Source organism: Caretta caretta, chromosome 2 (assembly GCF_965140235.1).
Source record: "Caretta caretta isolate rCarCar2 chromosome 2, rCarCar1.hap1, whole genome shotgun sequence".
Classification (NCBI taxonomy): Eukaryota; Metazoa; Chordata; order Testudines; family Cheloniidae; genus Caretta; species Caretta caretta.
The window spans coordinates 80,490,488-80,512,747 of NC_134207.1; the positions used below are offsets into that span (position 1 = coordinate 80,490,488).

At 40.4% G+C, this 22,260-nt stretch overlaps 1 protein-coding gene across 6 annotated transcripts in view; it reads left to right on the forward strand.

The window, feature by feature from the left end:
* Positions 1–22,260, forward strand: part of SS18 (SS18 subunit of BAF chromatin remodeling complex) — a 62,678-nt gene that overhangs the window by 27,567 nt on the left and 12,851 nt on the right. For all 6 annotated transcript variants that reach the window (XM_075125265.1, XM_048840504.2, XM_075125266.1 and 3 more), the window contains one exon: positions 9,739–9,960. In XM_075125265.1, the coding sequence (XP_074981366.1) occupies positions 9,739–9,960 (222 nt within the window). The remainder of the gene's footprint in view (positions 1–9,738; positions 9,961–22,260) is intronic.

Consider the following 22,260-nt stretch of genomic DNA (forward strand, 5'->3'; position numbering starts at 1 on the left):
TGTGACTTTCTTTGAAACATCATCAGCAAACATATATTTCTTGAATGGTTCACCCTTAGCTCTGAAGTTTATTATGGTTGGCATTATGGAGGGATGATGGCTGCATGTCCTTGTCATAGCCAACTCCTTTTCTTCAGCAGTTAAGGTTTGACCCTGGTACTGAGTATTGAGAATATATGCAAGAAAATGATCTGGAGACAGTGCTTGTCCCATTCATTTTTTAAATGCTTGTAATTTAACTCTCTCATTGCATATTTCTCTTTTTAAGATCTCACTGAGTTCCTTCCAATTTTCAACAGCGTCAGCAATAAAACAGCTATTTCCCTGCATTTTGTTCAAGGCTACAGAAATAGGCTTTAGGGTACTCAGCATGTGTTCAACATTTCTCTTAAGCCCAATGTTAAGAACTTTGACTGTGACAGTGCCATCTGTTTTTTCACAATTTTGTTCACAAACTCTCATCAGATTAGGCCAGTTCTTGATGTAGTGCTCAAAACAGTCCACTACTGAGTTCCATCGCATGTCTTGTGGGAGAGTTTGCTTGGTTCCTCCCACTTTTTTCAGAGCAGCTGCTGCAAAGTGGTGGTTATGGAAGTATTTTGCAATTTCAACAGTATTAGCCTTTATTTCTGGAACACTGAAGTCTTTGCCTAGGAAGTGCATCAAATGAGTACTGCAACCGTATGTTATTAGCGTGGGACTCTCTTCTAAATTTCTTCTCATCTTGGATACGTTTGCAGCATAGTCTGTGACCAAGCTGTGTACTATACATTTGAATTTTTTTTCACAGTTTGTTATAGCTTTTACTACTACTACTTGTAAGTATTCTGCTGTGTGTGCATTCCTGATGTATCAATTGTTTCTGTAAGGAAGACATTCCTCTCTTCTGTTGTCACACAAGCACATACACCAGGATCATTGTGGACATTTCTCCACACATCAAGATTCAGGTTAACAATTTCACCCTCTAGACCTTTTGCACACTGCTCAATTTCTCTTTCATACACTTTATCCAGCAGTTTGCCTGCGACATCTGCTCTGTTGGGTGGATTGTATCCGGGTCTTAATGACTGAACCATGTTAATGAAGTGTGGGTTCTCAATCATATGGAAAAGGAGAGTTTGTTTCATAAACAAACGGCAATTTTTTCATCAATTACCTCTTTTTGTAATCTGCAGATTCTTATCACAAACATATCTATGGTTGTTTCTGGATGATAGCGTTTTTTTTTTTTCTTTTTGCCACAGGTGATAGCCACAGTATATCTATGTGACATATATGATGTGACTGAAACACTATCATTGGCAGATAACTCTGAAACTATCGAAAATGATGGTGATCTTGAAGGTGGATAGTCTTCAGAATCCCGTATGTTGAGGATGGATTCTCCTAAACAAAATAAGTCAATGCAGTTATTTAATTATTATTACCATACTCTCATTTAGCATTCTCCTTGCATTCACTGACACTCAGTACTACTTTAAAGGTGAAATTGTAAAAAGATCTGCCTATTTCAGCTATTTATTTTTTATCACAACTGCATCTTAAATCATAGTACCATAGAGTAACAACTATATTTTTTGCTCAAATATGAAAATTCAAGAATAGTCCAGAAGGAAGACAGGCAGTCCTTAAGAAAGAAGTATGAAATAAAGAAGTTTACCAACCTGAAGATCCTGCATGTTCAGACATGTTCCTTTCATCACGTTGAATGCAGCTTCTCATGTTGTTGTTTCATTCGGGTAACCAGGCCTTGCATTTCTTTGTTGCACTGTTTGCATTTTGCACACATGCCTGTTTTACCCACAGGTAGAGGAACTTCATTAAAATATTCCCAAACTGGGTCTCTTTCACGGCCTGCTGCCATTATAGGTTTTCCCTTCCACTGAGAGAATGGTTTGGTAGATCTCAAATCAATGAAGGTTACACTCAGAAAGACCTCAAGACTTCTGGACTATGCTGCTCAAGCAGTTTCACTTTTGTTTCTACTGCCTGTCCCTCCCTTCTCACATTTATCTCCAGACTTCTTCTCCTTGTCCAGATCTGTTCCGCCCCCAACAATCTGCTAGTCATTGAACTTTTTGTACTTTTAGAGAGAGGTAAGGGTTTGATTCTGTGTACACAAATTTGCAGAGGAACAATAGGATTGAGGTCTGTTATTTCTCTCCTCTGTATATTATTTATATATTTAAAAACATTTTTGCTGTTAACAAGCATGTTATCTTTGGAGACACAAATCCACAGTTTGAGAACTGCAAAATTGAACATCTCTGATGGTATCTTCTAGACTGAGCACTGAGTCCCATTGGGTAGATAGAAAGATTAACCTAAATAATCTATACAGAAGCCCCTAGAACCCCATAAGATTGGGTCTCTAATCCATGAACTATTGGAACTCATTTACAAAACTTTTCTTAAACATTACATGACTATATTGTCTCATATTATAGAATTAGAATTTATAATTCCTATTCCATGATGAGATATCTTTGAGCTATAATGTATCTTAATTAAAACTACTGTGACTGGATCGGGCCAGATGGCTACAGGAGAGTAATAGAAGGCAGATATATTAGCCCCAGGTTAAGTAGGTCCCTTTTCCCTGGGTAAGGTAACAAGGAAGGTTCCAGAACAATCAGGAACCTTCTGGAGACGATTAAGACAGGCTGATTAGAACACCTGCAGCCAATCAAGAAGCTGCTAGAATCAATTAAGGCAGGCTAATCAGGGCACCTGGGTTTTAAAAAGGAGCTCACTTCAGTTTGTGGTGTGTGTGTGAGGAGCTGGGAGCAAGAGGCACTAGGAGCTGAGAGTGAGAACATGGACTGTTGGAGGACTGAGGTGTACAAGCATTATCAGACACCAAGAGGAAGGTCCTATGTTGGGAGGAGGCCATGGAGAAGTAGCCCAGGGAGTTGTAGCTGTGACACAGCTGTTCCAGGAGGCACTCTAGACAGCTGCATTCCACAGGGCCCTGGGCTGGAACCCAGAGTAGAGGGCGGGCCCGGGTTCCCCCCAAATCCTCCCAACTCCTGGTCAGACATAGGAGGAGTCAACCTGGACTGTGGGTTCAGAAAAACTGCTAAGCTGAGGGCTGCTGTGAAGCTCCAAGGTGAGCAAATCTGCCAATAAGCACAAGACCCACCAAGGTAGAGGAGGAACTTTGTCACACTACCTTTAGATAGGTTTTTTCCTCAAAAAGCATTTTATCAAAAAAATCCAATTTAAATTAAAAAAAAAATCTGATTTTTTTGAAATTTAAAAAAAAAAAATCATTGATTGGTATCCACCCTGTTTAGGACTAAATCAAGACTTGCCTCTCCCTTTGTGTGTCCCAGGGCTAGCTTCTCCAAGAAGCAGTCATTAATGGTGTCTAGAAATTTTATCTTTGCATCCAGTCCTCAGGTGACATGTACCCAGTTAATATGGGGATAGTTAAATCCCCCATGATTATTGGGTTTTTTATTTTTATAGCCTCTCCACTCTCCCTAAGTATTTCACAAGCAGTGACACCATCCTGGTCAGGTGATCAGTAGTATATTCCTACTCTATACTCTCATTATTCAAGCATGGAATTTCAATCCAAAGAGATTCTGTGGTACTGTTTGGTTCATTTAAGATTTTTTTACAATATTGATTTGTGCTTTCTTTCACATATTGTGCCACTCCTTCACTAGCATGACCTATTCTGTCATTCCTATATGTTTTGTACCCTTGTGTTGATTATCATTGTTCCACCATGTTGCTGTGATGCCTGTTATATCAGTATCCTCATTTAATATTAGACTCTCAAGTTCACCCATCTTAGTAATTAGACTTCTAGCATTTGTATACAAGCACTTATAAAATTTGTCAATATTTAGTTCTCTTCTTTCCTATGATGTAATTGAATGGGACTCTCCTTTGTTTGACTGTTTTTCTTCAGTTCCTACATGTACTTTATCACCTTCTATCCTCCCCTCTTTACTAGGATACAGAGTGTATCCACTTTAATAAATCCTCCCCCATGGGATGTGGCTGTCGGCTTTCCCCTAGCCTTTAGTTTAAAACTCCTCCATGACCTTTTCATTTTACCAGCTAGCACTATGGTTTTGTTTTAAGTGGAGCCCATCCTTCCTTAATATCATTCTTTGTTCCGAAAAGATGCCCCAGTTCCTATGTCCCTCCCCCCAACACCATGTCTCATCCATACATTGAGACCCTGCAGTTCTGCCTGTCTAACTGGCCCTGTGCGTGGAACTGGTGCATTTCAAAGAATGCTACCATGGAAATCCTGGACTTCAATGTCTTTCCTAGCAGTCTAAATTTGGTCTCTAGGACCTCTTTCCTACTTTCCCCTATGTCTTTGGTACCTACGTGTATCACAACCACCTGGTCTTTCCCAGCACTGCACACAAATCTGTATAGAGGTCTCAAGAGGTCTTCAGCCTTCGCACTTGTCAGGTAATTTACCGTGTGGTTCTCCCAGTGATCACAAACCCAGCTATCAATATTTCTAATAATTAAATCCCCCATTACTATTACCTATCTCTTTCAAAAAACAGGGATTCCCTCCTCTGGAGAGGTAGCCTCTGTGCAATAGGATATCATGACTCCATCTGGAAGGAGGGTCCCAACTATAGGTTTGTTTCCCTCTGCTCCAGCTTGATGCTCTCCTTTGTTGAGAATTTCATCCTTCTCAACAGCACAGAGGCTGTCGGAGTGGGGGTGGGACCACACTACCTTGTCCCAAAAGTTTTGTCTATATAACTTTCTGTCTCCCGTAGCTCCTCCAATTCAGCCACTGTGATCTCAAGGTCTTGTATTTCGTGTCTGAGGACCATGAGTTACTTGCACTGCATGCACACATATGCCCCCTGCCCACAAGGCAGGTAATTATACATGCTGCATTCAGTGCAATAAACAGAATAGCCTCTACTTTGCTGCTGGACATCTGTCTGCATTATTTTTACTCTTGCAGAGGTTTTTGTTTGGTTGGTTTTTGTTTTTTTGAGGGGGACGTTTATTGGCTTAAGTTTAGAGAATGGTCATTAAGTGTATCTGGCTCTTATGCTCCCTCTCTAAACTCCCCTGTTTGCTAGCTCCTCTGGTCATATAGGAGCTGGCTTTTTAAACTCCTGTTCTCCCTCAGTTATCCCTGGCCCCCTTGTCAAGGGATCCTTAAGGGATTAGGGATCAAAGGAGAGCAGGCTAGAGCTTTGTTAGGAAGCTTTCAGCCTTGCCTAGGCTAGCAGGCCGCTTGGCTCAGCACAGAGCTCCCCCAAACAGAACAAACTATAAAACTTCAATCAAGCAGGCACATGGCAATCAAGCAAGCACACAAAAACCACCAACCAACCAGGCAACAAGCTCACCTCAAGGATGAGTTTTCTTCCCGTTTGGCTTTTTTGTTTGTGTATGATTCTTGACCTTCATTTTTTTTCTAATACAACTTGTTGTTTGCAAATCCTCCAATAACTGCCTCTGTAACGCTGTGTATAACAGTGGCTATCAAACTTTATTTTTCGCGGACCACTTGAAAATTGCTGAGGGTCTCGGCGGACCACTTAATGATCTTTCCAAATGTTGTTTGTACCGTTAGCTAACTGTTGTAAAGCGCTTTGGATAAAAGCGCTATATAGAAAAAAACCTTACTAATAGTTAACTTTTTTTGTTCTACAAATAAAAGGACACAACTCATATCATTAGTCTTATCTTTCTAACGCAATGGATGTGTCCTCTCTTCCCCCACTGTGGCAGCCCCCAAGCTGGGGCTGGGAAGGAGGGGGGGTGTCTCTCCCTCTCTCCCCTGCCGTGGCAGCGTCTGAGCTGGTGCTGGGAAGGAGCAGGGTGGGGTCTCTCCCCCTCTCCCCTGCTGCAGCAGCCCCCGAGCTGGAGCTGGGAAGGAGGGGGGTATCTTCCCCCGCCACAGCAGCCACAGAGCTGAGGCTGGGAAGAAAGGCCATCTTTCCCCAGCAGCTGCAGCCCTAGAACTGGGGAGAGTCGCCTTTTTCTCTGACCGCCGCAGCCCTGCACATCCCAAATTCCCCCCACTCCCTCTTCTCACCCCACTGCCTCCTCCCACCTATCCCCTGTTCCCCCCACGGCCACCACCTCACCTTACATGTTCATTTTCTCCAGGGTCCAGGCACCTAATTAGTGGAGCCACGCCTGCATGGCTTCACTAATTGGGTGAGTGGCTGTTCGTTCTCTTGTATGCAGCCGCCCAGGTGCGCTCCTTAGATGGACCTATCCTCCATGAACTTACCTAATTCTTTTTGGAGCCCACATATACTTTTGGCCTTCAGAACATCCTCTGGCATTGAGTTCCACGTGTGTTGGGTGAAAAAGTACTTCCTTATATTTGTTTTAAATCTGCTGTCTATTAATTTCATTGGATGACCCTCATCCTTGTGTTATTTGAAGGGGGGTAAATAACACTTCCTCCTCCATTTTCTCCATGCCATTCATGATTTTATAGACCTCACTCATTTCCTCCCTTAGTTGTCTCTTTTCTAAGCTGAACGATTCCAGTCTTTTAAATATATCCTCATATTCAAGCTGTTCCATACCTTTCATCATGTTTGTTGTCCTTTTCTGTGCTTTTTCCAATTCTAATTATATCTTTTTCGAGATGGGGTGACCAGAACTGCATGCAGTATTCAAGGTGTGGGTGTACCATGGATTTATAAGTTGCCACAGCCCTACATGTCCTAAATTTCCCCCTCTTCTTACCCCACTGCCCCCTCACACCTATCCCCCATTCCCCCCAAGGCCACCAACTCACCTTACATGTGTGTCTTCTCCAGGGTCCAGGCACCTAATTAGTGGACCAAGGCCTGCATGGCTTCACTAATTAGGTGGGTGGCCCTTCATTTTCTTGTGTGCAGCCACCCAGGCGTGCACCTTAGAGGGAACTATCCGCAGACCACCTGAATGGAGCTTGCAGACTACTGGTGGTCCACGGACCACAGTTTGAGAACCTCTGGTGTATACCACTGCCTCATCTAAAATCCTTATCTATGCCTTAATTTCTTCTGACTTTGAATATTGCAGCTGTTTTTCCTTGGCCAAGACCTGGCTCTCCAGACATATAGAATGCTGATATGATTCTTTTCAAACCTACAGAAAAATACAACCAAATTGCTTTGTCCTCATACTGCTCCACTGGTTCCATGTTTCTTTTAGGATCCATTTCAGAATTGCCTTCTGTTTTATATCATTTATGCAGCCTATTTCACAATGAAAGCCTTACGCCTACTTAGCCATGATGTAGCCTATTTATAGACCTATAATTTCTACACTCCCCACTCAGCTTGTGTAGTGTTGGCCTCTTTGCCCCATCACATAATTTTGCTACTGGTAGTATGATAGACTTCCTTCCTGTGACAAGTTCCTTGCAACTGTAGGACTGCTGTGCCCCCTAAACTCTCCAGCCTGGGCTGTCTCTCACAATGCTTTGCTAGTGACAAGCAGCAAACCCCTCCAGCTGCCCTTATCACTCAGCCACCAGCATGCAGAGGCACGTCAAGCCAATTTGAGTGCTCTCCAAACCACTCATGATCTATATGCATGGAAACACCAGCTAGTCTCTTAAGCCCCCAGCCTTGCACCCCAGAAATATACTGTCTTGCACTGCTCAAGACCTCCTTTTGAACAGTGTAAACTTATTAATTAATTTGCCACTTCATCAAAGGAAAATGGACATGCCACCAGCCTTTGTAACCTGAACAGATTCCCCAAGCACTTTAGACAAGCTCCCTAGTAAGGATAAAACATTAAAATAAGTTTATTAACTACAGAAAGATAGATTTTAAGTGATTATAAATGGTAGGCATAAAAGTAAGAGATAGTTACCTTAAGAAAATAAAAAGTAAACATGCAGTCTAAAGCCTCTTTTAGGCTAAACCAGAGGTGAATCAAACAGCTTTTCTCACCCTACTGGATGTTGCAGGTAGGTTATAGTTCTTAATACACAGGCTGACTTTCCTTCTCAACCTGGGACCAGTCTTTTCAGTTCAAGTCTTTGTCTTCCCAGCATTGTTGCCTTCAGCGTAGGTGGGGGAGGAGAGAGGTAATTGCATGATGCCACTGCCCCTTATCTTATACTCTGTCCATGTGCCTGAAAAATACTGGCCTAAACGTCCTGGTGGGCCTTGCTGAGTCACAGAGTTGAGCAGTCCACCTGGTGTGGTCTTGTGCAACTGAGTCATAGAGTTGAGCAATTCCCATTGTGTAGTGCTTATGCACCTCTGTTACAGAATTGTAAATGTCTTGTTTACAACTCTTCTGCTGATCAATGGTTGTTTAACGCCTTTCTGTGTGTGGATCACCTCCTTTGCTATCACTGGAGAGCTAGCAATGGGCGACTTCCAAACTCAAAACATATTTCAATAACAACCATAAAGAAAAATCTCATAATATCACACACATTAACAATATACATATTTTGACAGAAGAGTGGGTTTCAGCAGATCATGACCTTTCATATGGTGTCTTACATGGCATGCTTTGTATGAAATATCACAACCATACACGAATGATGAATATGGGGGTTACAGGGGGTACTTTGAGGTACCGCATGTCATATAGTACTTCCCTCTTAGGATGTCTGTCATTTACATAAGCCTTCCTGATTTCACTACCTTCTCGACCCTCATATCTGATCAGAAAATTTTCTCCCTTGCCTGATTTTCTCTCTCTGCTTTTATTTTTTCATTTTAACTTTATAACTATATTATTTAATACTGTGTAAAGTTTTTGGGGATAAAGCCTATATGAAAAAAGCTGTACAAAATAAAATTGTATTCCACTGCCACCATAGAGAAGCAAAAAAAAAAAAAATTCCTTTTATAGAAGCAATTTCCAGTTACAAAAAAATAAATATTTAGCATGTGAACAGCTGATATTCATATTGACGGAAAAGGGGCTTCAATTCACATCTCCCAGCTAAAAGAATAGATAAACTATCTATCTATCTAGGTATCCTATCAAGCAGTCATGCTTATACTCTTTTTTTAAAATATCCATTGAGAATGGGTATAATCAAGAGATCAATCAAACTCCAACCTGTCTTGCCAGGAAGGGAGGAGTAAAGGGTGAAGAGGTATAACTGGCCATATGGGTGTGTGACCAGGTTGTTCATCCTTTGGGTCTTCACTGGGAGCAATGGTGAGAGGTTAACTGTTTTTTTTCTGTAATCTGTAAATATATTTGTAAGCTTTTGGCTGTAGTTGATGTTAGAACCTAATGTTAAATATGGTTATAATCATGTGTGGGGTGTGTGTGTTTCTTTGCACTGTCTGAAGTTCAGTGCTTGTTATTATTTCCCAAGTATTAAATACCAGTTTCAAAAGAATATCTAGGTTGACTAGTATGAATACATTAAAATATGTAGAGCCAGGCTCTTGAACCTACTGTTGCACTGATAAATAAGGGGGGTGTTGAAATCTAGGTGTATGTGAGCTAAGTGCTAAAAGGCAAGCTTTGTACAGAGTATGGATTTAAGAAAGGCTGAATGATGGTTTGCAACTTTTATTTTAAAAGTTTCAGCTACTCTATAAGAGATAATGTAAAGTCATAATGGAACTAAACTTAATGACAATTGCAAACTCTGTTTTATGATTTAATCCGGTCAAGAAATCATAAGCCAACCCCCTGATTTAATAAAAGTACATAATATAATTAGTGTTGTGACTGTGTGTGACTGCTGTTGATTGTTTAATGGTACTTAACGTAACATGTTTTTTCTTTCCAAAGGACCTAACCATATGCCTATGCAAGGACCTGGGCCTAATCAACTCAGTATGACAAACAGTTCCATGAACATGTCTTCAAGTAGCCATGGGTCCATGGGCGGTTATAATCACTCAGTGCCATCTTCACAAAGCATGCCAGTGCAGAATCAGATGACTCTGAGCCAAGGACAGCCCATGAGCAACTATGGCCCCAGACCAAATATAAACATGCAACCAAACCAAGGTAAATGAAATTTAATTCCTATTAAGTGGGAGTCACCTAGAAAACGAGGCCTCTTACGTAAGCCTTTAAAGGTGGAAAAAAGCCTTTATTCCAAGTTAAAGTGTTTCCTTCTCTAAATATATTTATCTTTCTGTCCCTAAGGATCTTTGGGTGGGATCCATGAGGGGACTTAGGTGTAGCAATGCTGAGCACCACAGCACCTAACTTTTAGGCACCTAGAAAATCATTAGAACCACTGGGGTCCACAAAGGTTGAGTTAGGCACAAAGACTACCTATACAATGAATGGGGAGAAGTAGGCACCTAAGAACATGATCCACAAAAGCCAGCACGCTAGCTGGGGAACTGCCTAAGGTAGCCCATAGGAGATGCTGACCAGAGCGGTGTATGCTAAGCCCCTTTCCTTTCTTGGAGATAGGCGCCTGAGGAGAAGTCATTTGAACTGGGTCGATCATCTATCAGTTGAGTGCCCTAACCGCTAGGCTGTGGAAATGGTCTGATATGGGTGTCCCTCAATTTCTCCTGTTGAAGTTGGTCCACTTTAATGAAACATTGAATAGTTAAATATTAATTGAGCCAGAGATAGAGTTAGAATGATTCTGTATCCTAGTGGTTAGAGTACTCACTTGAGAGGCGGCCAGTCCCTGTTTGAATTCCTTCACCCCTTCATGAGGACGGGGTCTTGAACTGGGGGTTCTCCCACATCTTGGGTGAATACCCTGTCCACTTGGCTAAAGGTTATAAGGGAGGTCCTCCTTTTCTTTCTCTTCCCCTTTCCCCTAGGCTATATTGTGTAAACTAGCCTGAGGGGGCTGATCCAGTAGATGTGCTCAGATGCTACCTAATGAATAGGGCCCCTTCTTTAAGCTTAGATGGCTGAATGCCTGTCTTTCTGGTTTGTGAATTATTCTCACTCTTAGGTGGGAGATAGGCATCTGGTTGCCTAGAGTGGGCAGTTGTGGAGGAGATAGGTGCTTAGGAGTGAGGCTCCAGTTCTCATGTCCAGAGGCAAAAGCTTAGGTGCCAAGTGAGTTTAAGCACTTATGAAGTTTAGATAGCAGCGGAGCTGGAGTTTTCTGGATCGCAATGGTCCTAAAAATGGGCATGAGGCACCTAAGTACCTTTGTGGATCCCACCCTTTGTCTCTTCTCCTGCCTTTTAGTCACTTAATTGTTTTCAGTCATTGGGCCACATTCAGACATGCCACATTCAGACATAGTGTGAACCACTGGAAATATCTGCTTTTGTCAGATCTGAAGGGAACCTATGTCTTTTTTGTAGTGTTATTTATGTAACATTCTGCATTTAGTGAAGATCGTGATATAAGAGAGTTACTACATTGCTGTGTGTATCTCCTGTAGAAATTTACTGTGGTAAAACAATACATTTTTCTTTTTAAGTATTGATACACAAATCACTCTTCAATCTCATGGATTAATTGAGTAATTAAGATTAGATAGTCTCCTATATATGTTTACTGGGACTATCTAATATTATGTATACATATGTATCTCTGTTCTCTATCACACATATGTTTTTAATTTGGAATACCTGTTTCTTTTATATTAGGAATAGAATTTCAGTCCCAGACACAAATCTGTTTCTACATAGTATTTTCTGATGATGTCTTTATGCATAAAGTAACAATTCAGAATGAATTCTGTATCGAAGATATTTATCCAGAATAAACAGCAGAGATGCTCTATCCTGTTGGCAGTGTGGTCCTTGTGTTAGTGCCAAATACACGTACTACCACAATGGACAAAACTATTAACTTGTCTCTATGCTATGTATTCACGCACATGCTCTTAACAGACAGGGCAGAACACCGCTTGCTGGTTGTAAAGTCTTACTGCATTTGATTTGAATACGCTGTCCTCTAAAAGCCAAACTATGGAATCCAAAATGTAAATGCAGTAATTAAAACATGTTTGTTATCTATCTGGATTGTATGTCAAACAAGTCAACTAAAGAATATGTGTGGGGCTCCCTTTACTTCATCTGCTATGAGAGAAAATGTTTTTTATTTTGGCAGAGTTTCTCTTTGGTTACTAATATACATAATACTGTAGTGTGAATTGAGATTGAGTTTTTCTTTCCAATATTGTCTTTTGTTCCATGTTTTGTTGCACATCTGTCTGTCTGTCCGTGAAGGAATCCTTTTTATTTTTATTAGGTCAGCTAGAGGTTCAAATCAACAGGAAGATCCAGTCAGTGTTAGTACAGAAGACAGTCCAACCACGAGTTTGGTTACTGTTAGCAAAAGCAAGAAAACTGATGATTCTGAGATTAACCACAGTCGTAGTTACACAGCTCTAAGAAATCTGGTAGTTAAGAAAAAGTACACTAGAAACATGGCTGTGATTGCAAATCGGAGCAAATATACCTTTGGCTGTAAGTTGTTAAATTTTGTGTGTTTGTTAGGCAGTGGGTCTGGGAGCATTTTTTTTATAACATTTGTGAATCATTTTAGAAAAGTATTGGGCATACTGCAGCTGAGGTTTACCTTAATTATGAAGACTTGACTCTTAATAAGGAAAGTAAATGATGTAGGTAGAAGTAAATACAGGGAAAGAATTAAACTAAATATCTGCAAAAATCAGTGTATTTTGTAAGTAACTGATCAACTTCAGAATAGAGTGGGGTGTCTCGTTAGGGGACGAGAGGCCCCTACTCTACTTGCGCTACATTGATGACATCTTCATCATCTGGACCCATGGAAAAAAGCCCTTGAGGAATTCCACCCTGATTTCAACAATTTCCATCTCACCATTAACCTCAGCCTGGACCAGTCCACACAAGAGATCCACTTCCTGGACACTACAGTGCTAATAGGCGATGGTCACATAAACACCACCCTATACTGGAAACCTACTGACCGCTATACTTACCTACATGCCTCCAGCTTTCATCCAGACCACACCACACGATCCATTGTCTACAGCAAGCTCTAAGATAAAACCGCCTTTGCTCCAACCCCTCAGACAGAGACAAACACCTACAAGATCTCTATCAAGCATTCTTACAACTACAATACCCACCTGCTGAAGTGAAGAAACAGATTGACAGAGCCAGAAGAGTTCCCAGAAGTCACCTACTACAGGACAGGCCCAACAAAGAAAATAACAGAACACCACTAGCCATCACCTTCAGCCCCCAACTAAAACCTCACAAGCACATCATCAAAGATCTACAACCTATCCTGGGGATGATCCCTCACTCTCACAGATCTTGGGAGACAGGCCAGTCCTCACTTACAGACAGCCCCCCAAACTGAAGCAAATACTCACCAGCAACCACACAACAGAACCACTAACCCAGGAACCTATCCTTGCAACAAAGCCCGTTGCCAACTGTGTCCACATATCTATTCAAGGCACACAATCATAGGACCTAATAACATCAGCCACACTATCACAGCCTCGTTCACCTGCACATCTGCCAATGTGATATATGCCATCATGTGCCAGCAATGCCCCCTGCCATGTAGATTGGCTAAACCGGACAGTCTTTACATAAAAGAATAAATGGACACAAATCAGACGTCAAGAATTATAACATTCAAAAACCAGTTGGAGAACACTTCAGCCTCCCTGGACACTCAATTACAGACCTAAATGTCGCAATTCTCCAACAAAAAAACTTCAGAAACAGACTCCAACAAGAAACAGCAGAACTGGAATTAATCTGCAAACTGGACATCATTAAATTAGCCTTGAATAAAGACTGGGAGTGGATGAGTCATTACACTCACTAAAAACTATTTCCCCATGCTACTTTTCCCCTTACTGTTACTCACACCTGTCAACTCTTTGAAATGGGCCATCCTGATTATCACTACAAAAGTTTTTTTTCTCCAGCTGATAATAGCTCACCTTAATTGATTAGTCTCGTTACAGTTGGCATGGCAACACCCATTTTTTCATGTTCTCTGTGTATGTGTATGTTCCTACTGTATTTTCCACTGCAAGCATCCGATGAAGTGCGTTTTAGCCCACGAAAGCTTATGCCCAGATAAATTTGTTAGTCTCTAAGGTGCCACGAGTACTCCTCATTTTTTTTTGTTAGTACTTTAATGGATTTTCAAAGAGAGGATGGAGCAGCATCTAAAGAAATCATTACTTTGCTTCACTGTGGAGCAGGAAATGTTGCTTAGACAATTATACTGGTGGAGCTGGTAACACTGCTAGTATCACACAGCTGGCCATGGAACTCTCTGGACAGTTAATGTTGATTTTTGTTAACTCTTGGAAAATTGGGGAATTTACAGAAGACGAAGAAAGCAAATGTTGAAACAATATTGAAAAAGGGTAAATGGGATGACTTTGGTTAATTATAGGCCTGTCACTCTGACATTGATCCCAGGCAGCATAACGAAACAGCTAATATGGGATTCGATTAATAAAGAATTAAAAGAGGGAAATATAATTAATGCAAATCAACATGGTTTTATGGAAAATAGATCCTCTCCAATTAACTTGGTATCTTTTTTTGATGAGATTACAAGTTTGATTCATAAGAATAAATGTATTGATGTAATATACTTAGATTTTGACTTCATACCACATAATGTTTTGATTAAAAAACTAGAAATGATCAACAGGTCACACATTAAATGGATTTTAAATTGTCTGTCTGACAGTTCTCAAAATGTAATTGTAAACAGGGAATCATCAAGCATGTGTGTTTCTAGAGGAGTCCTTCAGGGAGCGATTCGGGGCCTACGCTGTTTAACATTTTATCAGTGACCTTGAAGAAAACACAAAATCATCACTGATGAAGTTCGTAGATGACACAAAGATTTGGGGGAATGGTAAAAAAATGAAGAGGACATGCCACTGATCCAAAGCAATCTGGATTGTGTGTTAAGCTGGGAACAAGTAAACCATATATACTTTTTAATATGGCCAAATGTAAAGTTATACATCTAGGAAAAAAGAAGGTAGGCCATACTTACAGGATGGAGGCTCTGTCAGCTGAACAGGGACTCCCTGTGCAATGCTGTGATCAAAAGAGCTAATTCAATTTCTGAAGTAGGATTACGGAGGTTATATTACCTCTGTATTTCACATCAGCGCAACTGCTACTGGAATACTTTGTTCATTTCTGATGTCCACAGTTCAAGAAGGATATTGATAAATTGGAGCGGGTTCAGAGAAGAGCCATAAGAATGAATAAAGGATTAGAAAACATGCCTTATAGACTTAAGGCACTCAATCTACTAACAGAGAGAAGGTTAAGGAGTGACTTGATCACATTTGATACCTACATGGGGGAAAAAATTTTGATAACGGGTTCTTCAGCCTAGCAGACAAAGTTATAACAAGATCCAGTGTCTGGAAGTTGAAGGTACACAAATTCAGACTGGAAATAAGGCACACGTTTTTAAGAGTGAGGATAAAAAACTTTTGGAACAACTTACCAAGGGTTGTGGTGGATTCTTTATTACTGGCAACTTTAAGATCAAGATTGGATGCTTTTCAAAAGATAAGCACTAGTTCAAACAAGCATTAAATCAGGGGAGTTCTGTGGCTTGTGTTATGTGGGAGGTCAGACTAGATTATCACAATGGTCCCTTCTGGCTGTGGAATCTATGAAATAGAGCACCCAAAATTAGTGGATATTTTTGACTTTAATCACTCCATGCCTCTGTCCCCTAGTATCTGCAAAATTGAGATAATAATACCATCTCACCTCAGGGATGTTGTGAAAATAAACTCATTAATGTTTGTGAAATGGTCAGATACTATATAAGTGATGTGTTCCATAGAAAAACTCATGAAGAAATTAATAATTCAGTCTTCAGGGCAGGGTTTGAATAATGTGGTGGAAATAAGGCATGAGCCACACACTGAACAATGATAATAAAATATTGGCATATTAACTGGCACTGGGAGCAGGGGGAGCTAATGGGGGGCTGCTGACATATTACTGTGGCTCTTTGGCAATGTACATTGGTAAATACTGGCAGCCCCGTTGATCAGCGCCTCCCCCTCCCTCCCTGCACCTCCCAATCAGCTGTTTTGTGGTGTGCTGGGGGGAGGGGGAGGAGCGAGGGCAGGGCAGGCTCAGGGGAGGGGGCAGGAAGGGGTGGGTGGAGGCAGGGCCTGTGGCTGAGCCAGGGGTTGAGCAGTGAGCGCCCCCCGGCACATTGGAAAGTTGGCACCTGTAGCTCCAGCCCCAGAGTCGGTGCCTATACAAGGAGCCGCATATTAACTTCCGAAGAGCTGCATGTGGCTCTGGAGCCACACGTTGGCTACCCTTGTATTATGGTATAGCTGCTTGTTCAGTGAGTACTGTCCATCCTGTGCACTGAATGAGGAAGTGGTCTTGTGGAAAAATGCATGTGATCATGTAATTAAAAGGGGATGCATATGCTCAGGGGCTAAATTAAGGCTGCATATAGGTAACCTTTAATTATGGCACTTGCTAACTTTTGAGTGCTGAATCTGCAACATTAATATTTTTTTAACACTTTTTCTGTGTACGCAGTTACTAGTATGAAGTCATACAGAAGTTATCATTTGAGTGATGGTATTAGTAGGATAGGAATGAAAAAACTTTTTAGTATGGCAACAAGTCCAGTAATGTGATTTGTTATCATAATCCACTGTATTAATCATTGACTTGCACTAATTTATAAGACACCTGCTGAAGGAATGCCTTGCATGAAAATCTAGTGCCTTCACAAGATTATTTTACAAGGTCAGTCCTGTTACAACTGAAAATTTTAGTCTTCTTGGGTTTTGGAAAATGAGTGTTAATAAGTTCCACGGGTGACTCTCATATTGAAGCTGTTGTACCACTCTGAGAAAACAGCAAGGAATATTAGCAAACCTTTATGAAGAATATGGGAATGTAAAGTGGCTGAGCGAATGTGGAACAAAAACCCTTTGTCTCCCCCCCCCCCTTTTTTTTTTTTTGGTATAAAATCCTACAAGTTTATTGGTACAGTATATCGAATAAGATATTTTGCCAATTTTAACAAGACATTTTTGCTATCTGGAGACTGCTGTAAGCAGAATTTTTCAACAAACCGAAGTCTCTAGTTACTTAGAAACGACTTCCTTATGTAGATTGAACAGAATTGACCTTCCTGCATTATGGTGACAAACTATCAAACTCAAGTACTTTGATTTAATTGGGGATCGGTCCTGCTCTGAGCAGGGGGTTGGACTAGATGACCTCCTGAGGTCCCTTCCAACCCTGATATTCTATGATTCTATGATTTAACAAAAAAGGACAAAATAAATAACACAGCCTTCTCAGGAATCCTGTTTTTCATGTCCCTCTGCAGACCACTTTGGTAGACCCCATTCCCCTGCCCAAGCTGAGATGTGAGCCAAGTATCTCTGACTCACTAGTCTCCATATACTAAACGTTAGACACATGTTGTCTACCCAGTTAAACAGCCGAAGTATAGCTCTGGATGTCATGTTTGCCTTTCCAGTTGTTGAGGGCTCATTGCAGGACTGTTTGCTGAACCTGATGGTAAGATTTTAAAGACATTTTTATTTATTTAAATATATAAAATATCCTTCCAGACTTCTGGCCACTGTACAGTAGTTACAAACAAATATGTAAGAGATCACAAACACCACTAACTCCAGTGAAGCAAACTTCTCCTTTTTCGTATACTCCAAAATCCTAAACAGCAGTCTCCTACCCAGTCAGTAAAAGACTGGAAAGATAAATTTCAGAGTAACAGCCGTGTTAGTCTGTATTCGCAAAAAGAAAAGGAGTACTTGTGGCACATTGTAAGGAGAGTGATCACTTTAGATAAGCTATTACCAACAGGAGAGTGGATTTGTGGGGCGGGGGAGAAAACCTGGATTTGTGCTGGAAATGGCCCAACTTGATTATCATACACATTGTAAGGAGAGAGATCAATTTAGATAAGCTATTACCAGCAGGAGAGTGGGGTGGGGGGAGAGAAAACCTTTTGTAGTGGTAAACACCCATTTTTTTTCATGCTTTGTGTATATAAAAAGATTTTCTATACTTTCCACAGTATGCATCCGATAAAGTGAGCTGTAGCTCACGAAAGCTTATGCTCAAATAAATTGGTTTTAGTCTCTAAGGTGCCACAAGTACTCCTTTTCTTTTTGGAAAGATAAATGAGCCTAACATAGGGTGCTGATTGTCACACAGTTCAGGCACTAGGGAAGAAGTGATTTCAGTTGTTGAGGACCCTTCACTCTGAATGCCCTGCTACCAGCCCCTTCCCATTTAAACAGGGGGCTGTTAGTTTGAACACCTCTGCTGATTGCTATTGCCATGGTGGAACACACAAGGCAAGACAGTCTCAAATATAACCAAGACCCAACCATTTGGAATTCATAAGTAAAAAAAAAAACGCAACATCTTAAACTTATGCATTTCATTTTATACTGACTTCAATTTCAGATGGTTTTAAAGGGTAGTTACCTATAGGAATTATACCTTGACGAAATAAAGGCATGGCTGATTGTGAACAGAGTCTGCTTTCAACAGATGCCACGTCTTACTTGTCAAATGCAAAGGTTTAAATAGTTGAACTGCTTTGAATTAGAAATATTAGGTATTTTGCCCATCTGGCAAATTATTATTTTAGTTTCTTAAATGTCCTCTCAAAAATGAGGAGGACTAGAAACTTCAAATCTAGCTTGCAAGGTGAAGGCCTTGTAAAGCATTAGTTCCTTCTGCTATTTTTCAGTTAGTGATACATATTGGAAAGATATTTCTGGTTTATTAGGAATAACAAATTGCTCCCTTGACATATTAAAGGGTTAGAGATCCTGCTGAAGAATCTTTTAAGTTATCCCTGTAACATGAGCAAGGCTTGCAAAAGGTATGAAGTTTTGTCTGTTTATCATTTGTCTGGGCTTCCAGTCACCTGTGGAGTTTCTAAGCTGCCAAGATCCTAGAAGACATTAGCAGTTAAATGTATGCTTCATTGGGGTTCCTAAATGCTGCAGCAGCTCCTGCAGAGCTCCTGTGTTACAGGAATTCTTCTCACCAGTTATCAGCCCATCATAGCTAGCTGTCGGTTCCAGCTTTGTGACCAAGTACTCTTTATTTTAAAGGAGTACTTGTGGCACCTTAGAGATTAACGAATTTATTTGAGCGTAAGCTTTCGTGAGCTACAGCTCAGTTGATCGGATGCATGCAGTGGATAATACAGTGGGGAGATTGTATATACACAGAGGACATGAAACAATGGGTGTTACCATACACACTCTAACGAGAGTGATCAGGTAAGGTGAGCTATTACTAGCAGGAGAGAAAAAAAACCTCTTGTAGTGATAATCAAGGTGGGCCACGTCCAGCAGTTGACAAGAATGTGTGAGGAACGGTAGGGGGGGAAATAAACATGGGGAAATAGTTTTACTTTATGTAATGACACATTCACTCCCAGTCTGTATTCAAGCCTAATTTAATGGTGTCCAGTTTGCAAATTAATTCCAAGTCAGCAGTCTCTCGTTGGAGTCTGTTTTTGAAGTTTTTTTGTTGAAGAATTGTGACTTTTAGGTCTTTAATCGAGTGACCAGAGAGATTGATGTGTTCTCCGACTGGTTTTTGAATGTTATAATTCTTGACATCTGATTTGTGTCCATTTTTTCTTTTACGTAGAGACTGTCCGGTTTGGCCAATGTACATGGCAGAGGGGCATTGCTGGCACATGATGGCATATATCACATTGGTAGTTGTGCAGGTGAACGAGGCTGTGATAGTGTGGCTGATGTGATTAGGCCCTATGATGGTGTCCCGGAATAGATATGTGGACACAGTTGGCAACGGGCTTTGTTGCAAGGATAGGTTCCTGGGTTAGTGTTTTTGTTGTGTGGTTGCCGATGAGTATTTGCTTCAGGTTGGGGGGCTGTCTGTAAGCAAGGACTGGCCTGTCTCCCAAGATCTGTGAGAGTGATGGGTCGTCCTTCAGGATAGGTTGTAGATCCTTGATGATGCTCTGGAGAGGTTTTAGTTGGGGGCTGAAGGTGACGGCTAGTGGCGTTCTGTTATTTTCTTTGTTGGGCCAGTCCTGTAGTAGGTAACTTCGGGGCACTCTTCTGGCTCTGTCACTGGAGTATAAACTGCAGAATATTTACCCTGTTTTCCACTCAGATAATAATATTTGTTAAAGCTATCCTGGACTCAATAAAAGCCATGTCTTTCCCTCCAGGGGAAAGATTTGTGGACATTTGCGAAGACATACTTTTCCTGAAAGTGAGCCCACAAAGATCAGCGTGACTTGCTTCACACAGAGGAATCTTGTGGCCTCTTCCATGATGTAACCTCTTATCTGCAACTATAGATGAGACTATTTCAGCATTGGGTGGCAGTAAACTTCAGCATGACTGCATCTTTAACTATTCCTTCAAAAATTCTCAAGTTTTCCTATAGTTGAGAATTAACGTATAACATACTAATGGAACTCTCCTGCAATCTTCTTCCTCTGTCAGCAGTAGTCCTCACAGACATTCCCATTCTGGGCCTCTCTTCCAAAATGAACAATTCACAGTCATTGGAATATGTTCTAGAGCAGCAAACCATCAGATGGACTGTAAATAAATCATTAATAACAATAACAACAAAAAACCAGATCAAAAAGGGAGTCCTGTCATCTAATATTTTAGTTTGTTTTTTGCAGAGTGGGGGTTGTTTTTTTGTTATAGTCTTATTCAGTTTTGTATTCTAAGTATGAAACTAAATATGGCATAAAACTGTAACCGAAAAACAAACAAACAAAAAACCACTACTGGACCCCACCCTCCAACCCTTCTAAAAAACAAACAAAAACTACACCTCCCCAACCTGCTGCATGAAATGGTTCCATTCTGGAAACTGATAGAACTCATGGTTCATCTTCTTGGTGCCATCCTTATAAAGGAGACCTGGATCAAACTGGAAAGAAGCCAAGTGCTTTGTTATTAACATAATACACAGTTAGGCTGATGCAGAGTAGTGGATTCTCATTGTGGCTTTACAAAGCATTAATGAAGTTCTAATTTAAAAAGCAAATAGAAAACCTCTACATTGCACCATGGGGAGCCAACACATTTTATCACATTGTATTGTGACTAATATTAATATTGTTAATTAACAAGCTTTCCTGAGATCTAGGAATGTTATGGCAACTAGTTTTTATTTCTTTAAGACTGTTCTTGTTCTCAGTACTTTCAGACAGAGCTGTAGTCAAGTGGAATGGTCTGAATTGTCCAATTGTTTGGAAAATCCAGAATATGAAATACAATTTCAGTTAAGTGAAAAATAATTTCAGCATCTTCATTTTAACACTTTTATTCAGTACTTTAAAATTGGAACATAGAAATTGTCATACTAGAGAACAGAAGCAGGATTTTTAATTCTGTGGTCTAATTAATTAATTCTGTGGTTTAATTAATGGCCTATATTTATCTTCAAAAGAAAATGTGGAACATCTGTTTTCTCCTTAATGCTGCTTTTTTGCCTCTTCTTGTTGAGAACTTTTTGGCTACCTCCCCCACTAACACACTTAGAACAGCCTCCCTCTTACTGTGCTCTTAATTAATTTAATTACAATTTGTTTAAACTAAACTGAAGTCTGTCCATTTCTGAATGAGAGCGTGCATACAGAGGTTTAATGCACTTTACAATCACACCTTCAGTTAATTTGATTTAACTTTCTTGAATGTTACCATGTAATATTCCTCTTATAAGTCTATCCTCAAAATTGGCTGCTTTTAGCTAGTTTTCCGCCATTAAATTTCTGCTATGATACTTTCTGCTCCTAGTTTAGCACCTGACCATTTAAAAAAAAGAAAAGAAAAAATCATTTTTAATAGTTTAAGTTTTGATTTGTTATGCTGTTTTAAAGGATTTTAATACAGATCAGGATTTAGAAAAGAAACAGACATACAAACAATTTAGCACCTTGTTGGACTTTTCTTGCCCTTATGATCTTAATAGTGGAATAACGTAGACTCTTCACATTTTACCTCTTGTTAAGATATAGTGAAATCTGGTACCTTAACCTCCCTGTGATGACACCATGAAGGGAGAAGGGATTCTAATATTTCTTTAAAAAGTAGTTTAATCTAATCTATAATCACAATCATATGGTTGTCAGTACAGGGCAGAGTTAAGGTTGTTTGAATGCTGTTATAAATTTAGCCTTGTCTCTGAATTTTCTGAGTTTATAATGCTTTTGTTTTAGGATAATTAAACTTATTTTTATTATTTATTTGTATTGTGGTAGTGCCTTGGTGGCCCAGTCATGGACTAGAACCCCATTGGGCTAGACATGTAACGAAAATACTATCCTGGCTCTAGACAGCTTTTA